Source organism: Peromyscus eremicus, chromosome 3 (assembly GCF_949786415.1).
Source record: "Peromyscus eremicus chromosome 3, PerEre_H2_v1, whole genome shotgun sequence".
Lineage (NCBI taxonomy): Eukaryota > Metazoa > Chordata > Mammalia > Rodentia > Cricetidae > Peromyscus > Peromyscus eremicus.
Window position 1 is genome coordinate 81,170,664 of NC_081418.1, and position 7,386 is coordinate 81,178,049.

A 7,386-nucleotide genomic window follows, 5' to 3' on the forward strand; every position below is an offset into this window, starting at 1 on the left:
ATGATGGTGGGTCTGTCTGTCAGTGGTACACTTGCTGATGGAGCATGTTACTGACTCAGACTCTCATTGTGTTAAGAACAGCTAAGGTGCCATTAGGGGAGGGGAAACCCAGTAGTCTTAGCTGAAAATGCTGCAGAGTTTTAGGAGAAGGGTTTAGTGGGCAAATATTCACAGCCACCATACACTTCCCTTGTATGAAGAGGGACCAAGGCTGGGTTAAGATGATCATAGAGCCTTTTTTTAGGTACCCACAAAAGCTTTTTCCCTACAAACATTTCAAGAAATGGTTGCAATGTTATTTGGAAGCAGCTCTAAATATTACTAGGTCATGTACTGGCTGAGGTCGGGATTATTTTGAGATGATCTTACTTCTCTGATTGTAACATTTTCTCTACAGTATCTCCCTTCTTTGAAGGTCTAAATGTGGTCTGACCTTGGGTATCAAGGAACCATGAACTTTTGCCAAGTTGCTGAGTTGAGCAAGCCTTGCAGCTGTGACCATGCTAACTCGTTTCCAGTGATTTGCATGCACTTACTGCACGGCCTTGAGGACTTCTTCATATAACGGTCACATCCTGTACATTTGTCATTGCAGTCAGGACTCAGCATGGACATGAGGGCTCCTGCTCAGCTCCTCGGGCTCCTGCTGCTCTGGCTTCCAGGTAAAAGAAGGACTATAATGGGAATTTCACTGTTACACTCTGATTAGTGTTGATTGGCATTTGGGGTCAGTTCTTTCTTTTCATGCTTAACTATATGGGAAATTATTATTTCTCCACTTCTAGGTACCAGATGTGACATCCAGATGACTCAGTCTCCATCCTCCCTGTCTGCATCTCTGGGAGACAGAGTCACCATCACTTGCCGGGCCAGTCAGGACATTAGCAATTATTTAAACTGGTACCAGCAGAAACAAGGAAAAGCTCCTAAACTCCTGATCTATTATACAAATAGGTTGTTAGAAGGGGTCCCGTCGAGGTTCAGTGGCAGTGGGTCTGGGACAGATTATTCCCTCATCATTGGCAGCCTGGAGTCTGAAGACATTGCAACTTATTACTGTCAACAAGGTTATACTCCTCCCACAGTGATACATGTCATAACATAAACCTCCATGGAAGCAGAAGTGAGAGGCTGGGCTGCTGCTGTTCCTCATTATGAATCACTCACTGAAACTTTTTCTCAGATGTCACAGGATTTTTAGTAAAGTTCACAGAGAATCATTTGTTTTTGTAGAAGAGGCTAAACAGTCTTTTCTGTACAATAAATATCTTCCTTCATCATCTCCATCCCTACAGTGTACCAATGCCCTTCTGCTTTAACAGAGCACACAGTCATTCCCTGTGGAATCTGAGTTGTATCTCCAGCTTGGACTCATATAGAACAGTGGAAACTATTCTGAACATTCCAGAATACATTATTTAAATACAGAAAATTAGTTTCTAATTGCCAGTATTTAAAGGGAAGAGAAATACTATAGAGAGAAGCTGACAGCAGAAAGCATTCCTGGATTTCCCAGAACAGCTAGAGCACAAATGTCAGAGAAAGAGAAGGCTGTCTAATCATGATCCTCTGCTGTGTCTTTAAATTCCAGCAGTGAGTGTTGATGCTCTCAGCTTTCTGCAGCAATTCCCATAGAATTCTAATGGTTCCTATGTCCACTGGTAGCTTACAAGAATCAAATAATATTGAACCACACTCCTATGGCTTTTAATCCCACAGCATGAAGTAGAATATAGATTTGTCTATACAACATTATAAGTGTTGGAAAGGGTTGTCTTTCACATGCTTTCCAAAATGATATTAATGAATAATTGATATTTCAGAACATAGTTTTAGAAACAACACTACAACAGTGATCTATACTCTATTCTTTTTTTTTAGGGGTGTAGGATCTATTCCCTGTGTCTTCATGATGTCTCATCCAGCTACATACCTATCTATATGTCTACAGTACCCTACAGACTTAATTCCTGTAGTTTTATATAAAACAAAACAATCAAGTGAGAAGATATAATACCACTTTTACAGATTCAGATTTTTTTCTTATGCTGTCTGATTTTCTAGATAAATTTTATATTGAGTTAATCAACCTTAGAAACCCCTTCAGGAATATCAGTTGTGTTACATTGAGTTTATATGCCAGTTGGAGAATATACATTTAAAAGTGGTTTGTTGAGCTGGAGAAAATTTCCAGTGTGTAGGGGGACCTAGGTTTGATTCTCAACATCCACATGGTGAACCACAGCTATATTTAACTTAAGTTCCCAGGGACCCAGCACCCTCTTCTTGCCTCTGAGGGCACCAGACAAGCACAGAATGCTCTTAAAAACATGCAAGCATGGAGACATATAAAATATTTTTTAGAATTGGTTCATATTATGAACACACATATATTCTCTATTCACTTGTATAATCTCTGATATATAGGGTAATTTGGCTATCCTTGGTGTATGTAGAGATTTTTTTTTTGCAATCACCTTTAAATATTTATGTTGAGATTCCATTTTTTATTAATTTGTTTACTAAACTTATTAGCAAATATTTTATTTCATGTCTTTCCTTGCTCAATTCTTACTACATTTTGTGGAGGGGGCCTATGGATTCAGGTGCTAGAAAAGATGGCTCAGAGGGAAAGTGTAGAGGGTGGAACCCAAGTTGTTTACAAAAAGATATGATTTGAGCTTCAGGTCAAGAAAGATGATGTCAGTACATGATTCCCCCATGGGCAACACTGTAAATACCTTCGAGTAGGCACATGATTGGGTAACCCTTAAGCTGATTGGCCCAACAGGGCATCTACTCCCCCCAGCCTTCTTTTCTTTATGCTTAAAAAGAGCTTGTTTTTTTTTTTTTTTTTTTTCCAATACAGTTCAGTTCTATGTATCAGCCACAGATTCCTTTGTCCCCCCCACCCCCAATTCCCACTTCCTCCAGGGCAAAGTCTTCCCCGCGGACTGAGATCAACCTAGTAGACTCAGTCCAGGCAGGTCCAGTCCCCTCCTCCCAGGCCAAGCCAAGCTACCCTGCATAAGCCCCAGGTTTCAAACAGCCAACTCATGCAATGAGCACAGGACCCGGTCCCACTGCCTGGATGCCTCCCAAACAGATCAAGCCAATCAACTGTCTCACCCATTCAGAGGGTCTGATCCAGTTGGGGACCCCTCAGCCATTTGTTCATAGTTCATGTGTTTCTGTTCGTTTGGCTATTTGTCCCTGTGCTTTATCCAACCTTGGTCTCAACAATTCTTGCTCATATAAACCCTCCTCTTTCTCACTAATTGGACTCCCAGAGCTCCACCCGGGGCCTAATGAGTCCTTGCTTGACTTGGCTCAGTTGCATCTGATTGTCTCCCAGGGGACAAAGGGAGGCTAGGGAAAGGGCAAGTGGTGCACATACCGTTCCTTGGTCCCAGGTCGCTTGTCTGGAGAGTGGGGCATGACCCCCCCCCCACATTTCATATATTGTGCTATTGGTGCTATTGGTTTAGATACAAATGGTGACAGCAGACATTTTGATATTTTTTGTTGTTGTTGTTTTGTTTTGTTTTTATAAAATGCCTAACTTTTTTTTTTTTAAACTGGGCGTTATATTTTTCTGAGCTTTATAGACAGCACATGAGAGTAAGATAATTTTGTCACTATGCTTTGCTTCTTTAGAGATTTATCATGACTACCTATTACTCCTGTGGTGGTTTAAAAGAAAATGGCCCCCCAAAGCAGTGGCATTATTAAGAATTGTGGTCATATTGGAGTTGATGTGGTCTTGGAGGAAGTGTGTCAGTGTGGAGGTGGGCTTTGAGGTCTCATATATGCTCAAGATAATGTGCTCAGTCAACTTTCTGTTGCCTTCTGATGAAGTTGTAGCCAGCACCATGTCTGCCTGCATGCCACCATACTCCCTGCCATGACGATAATGGAATGAACCTCTGAACTATAAGCAAGCCACCAATATTAAATGTTTTCTTCATTTGATTTGTTGTCATTTGGGTGTCTCTTTACAGAAATAGAAACTCTAAGACACTCACATAAAAATGGTTTTTAAGACACTATAGAGATAATTATACAATTCTTAATTTTCAGAAGAATGAACTATGTGAATACATTGTATAATGTTAATATGTCCTTTGTCTTGTGTAATATATTCAACTAGGCCATGATACACCACAGGTAAACAAGGTGGTAAAGGTGGAGAATCGGAAGAGGAAGGGGCGGAGCAGAAAAATGAGGAAGAGATACTAAAATAAAATGTCTTCTTTTCCGTTACATCCCTGTCTCACTACACATCAAACTACTTTAGTAGAAAAGATATTTTAAATAAAATGACAACATTTTTCTATGGTGTCAGAGGGTATAGTAATGATATCTGCTCATCTCTAAGGGGAGCCATATTGGTTTCTGTTTACTGTGTGCACTTCCTGTGGTCTTTAACCATAACAGCAAGAGGATCACAATATGAGCCTTTACTTCTTCCATTGTTTCCATTTCAGAGAATGTTTGTTGTTCTTCTAATTTGCTGTGCTAACTAATTCCTTAGCTATTTTCAAAGCTAGGGCAATGTGGTAGCCATCATTACAGTTATGATATTTATTATGGAAATAAGTTGGTAAGCCTAGAGACAACATAGCTATTTTTTAAATTAGTAACCCTCAGGTTCTGGGACTTCCACTACACACATGATGACTAGTTAGACAGACAGTTACATGAAAGATAGATAAGTCTATCTCTCTGTCCATCCAACTATCTATCCATAAAGAAAAACACAAAATTAATCTATGGAAAACAAGCTAAGTTTTTCTATTCCATTTTGCTACAGGTTGTTATTAAATTTTATGTCATTACGTGCCTTGTTATGACTCTTTAAATACATTAAGGTGATTAATGGGGGATGATAGAAATTTAGAGGCTTCGTCAGAATGTGGCCCAATGAATAAGCAAAGTTAAATTTATTATATCAGTGGTTTATAAAAAGCCTTATTTTATGAAACATTGTGCTATAGAATTGCCCTTAAGTGTAATATATGATAAAATCATAAGGGAATTGTTTGAGGAAATCATACTAAGTATACACCAGAATGACAATGGTCACTTTTCAGTAACATAAGCCCTGGGGTAGAAATCAGTGAACGGTAAGAATAAAAAGCTTAGTGAAGAGTGTGTAAGACAGGAGGACAATGTCACATGTCACTTTCTGAAGATAGAATTTTGACAGTACATTAATAAGAAGATACTTGAGAAAATCCAAGATTGAAAGCCTGTATGATTTGTTAATTAAAGTAAAATCATTAGAATGATGACCTCCACCACAGCTATGGATCAAAGATACTTGAAAACTACAAAAGTATACCACTAAATAAGTGTTACTATTTTCATAGTTTCATAGAAGTAGAAACTAACACAAGGGAGATTAATGACACTTTAGGAGGAAGATAGACATTTGGAAGTTTTTGACATGTGACATAATGAATAGCTAAATATAGTTCATTCAAAAGAAAAAGGGGGAAAGAGCTTGGAAATTTTACAAGATTAGTAAGAATATATAGACATGTTCCATAGTCAAGAGAAATTTACTAACAAGATTTTCTCTGTAATACTTGGATATTTTAATCAAATATATTTGAACAGATATCTTTGAAGGTATTCATGCCATGATAATAGAGTAGCTTTAACTACAAATGACAAATATAAAAAAGGAAGAGGGAAACTATCATACTTCACAGGTGAAAGGATTATGTATATGAAAAATGCAAATTAATCTATAATTAAATTATTAGAATCAACAAGAGAATATAAAATCATTTGACTCAAAGTTAAAAAAATTGATTTTATGTAACTACAATAAAAAGTAAATTATAATTATAAATGCAAATAATTAAATATCTCATATTTAATCTTAGGAAAAATGCAATTAGTCTACAGTGGAATTGGCAAAATAAAATTTAAAAACTTCAAATAATTATTTAAAAATCTTGGGTTGGGGATTTAGCTCAGAGGTAGAGTGCTTGCCTAGCAAACACAAGGCCCTGGGTTTGGTCCTCAGCCCTGAAAAAAAATCTAACAAAATAAGTAGTATTTATCTAATTCAGTAATTGAAAACTTCAAAATTCAGAATATAATTTTGAGGTGGTCAGTATTGTTTTCTTGCTTTTCAAGACACGTTCCTTTAAAGTACTTTGCACTCTTGTCTCAATACAGAGAGTACCACCAAGAGTAGCTGTCTTCTAAAAATTCCTATATATATTACATAACTTTTCCCTTATTATTTTAAGCGTAATAAAATTATTGTGTAGAGATTTTATTAAAAATAATTAATACTAATATTCTATAAGCTATATAAAATAATGACAAATGCAAAAACCTATGGGAGACAGTAAAATAAATACTACTGTAAATTAAGAATAAATTAGGCTGGGTGGCGGTGGCACACATCTTTAATCCCAGCACTGGGGAGGTAGAGCCAGGTGCATCTCAGTGAGTTCGAGGCTAACCTGGTCTACAGAGCGAGATCCAGGACAGTCATCAACACTACACAGAGAAACCCTGCCTTGAAAAATCAATCAATCAATCAATCAATCAATCAATCAATAAACAAACAAATAAAATTGTTTTATGTGTATCAGTATTCTTCCAGCATGTGCAGTACATGAGTGCCTGGTACCTGTGAAGCCCAGAAGAGGGTGCCAGAACTTCTGGATGTGAAATTATAGATGGTCATAAGCTATCAGGTTGGTTCTAGGAAGAAAATACAGTTCTCTTAACTGCTGACCCATTTCTCTAGGCCGCTAAATGGAAATTTTACCATGATAGGAAAAAGAAGAAAGATTTATAGTTTTTAGAATAGGCCACCTGCTTTTTTCATAGTTGCTTAGAACCCAGAATGCGTTCCACCAACCTGCAATTATCAAATCTCTCTCTGTTCCTTGGAATTCTTTGCCATCTTCTGAAAGTCATTTTACTGAAGTGTGGCTACATGAGTAGACATTATATATGTCAAGTTCACAATGTGATGGAGTTTGGAGGACAGTGTACAAGTTCATGAAGCCATCACTACTGTCTATGTCAAAATCCAGACCTTATTTCCAAAGGTTTCCTGTGCTCACATTCATTCTGTCACTCCCTTAATTATTGATTTTCTTAATCAAACAAAAACTCTCTTTTTAATTTAAAGATAACATTCATTGAGTCCAGAGATGGTGACAATGAATTTGAATATCTATTCAATTCTAAAGCAGTGTGGTTTGGGGCAGTTTGGGTGCACAAATTCCACTTAACCAAGCTTATCCAGTGCACAGTAATGTTATGTAAACCAGCCAAAGCTGCCTGTGTGAATTTGCCTTGAGTTGACTTATTTCTAAATTACCATTATAAAATTCAAAATATACAGGTCTA

General features: G+C 37.3%; 1 gene segment (V, D, J or C); it reads left to right on the forward strand.

Moving 5' to 3' along the window:
* The first annotated feature begins 548 nt into the window (after positions 1-548).
* LOC131906331 (immunoglobulin kappa variable 1-39-like) lies at positions 549-1,105 on the forward strand. The segment is given in 2 exon segments: positions 549-662; positions 786-1,105. Coding segments are annotated over 2 exon segments (375 nt in total).
* Positions 1,106-7,386: the final 6,281 nt, after the last annotated feature.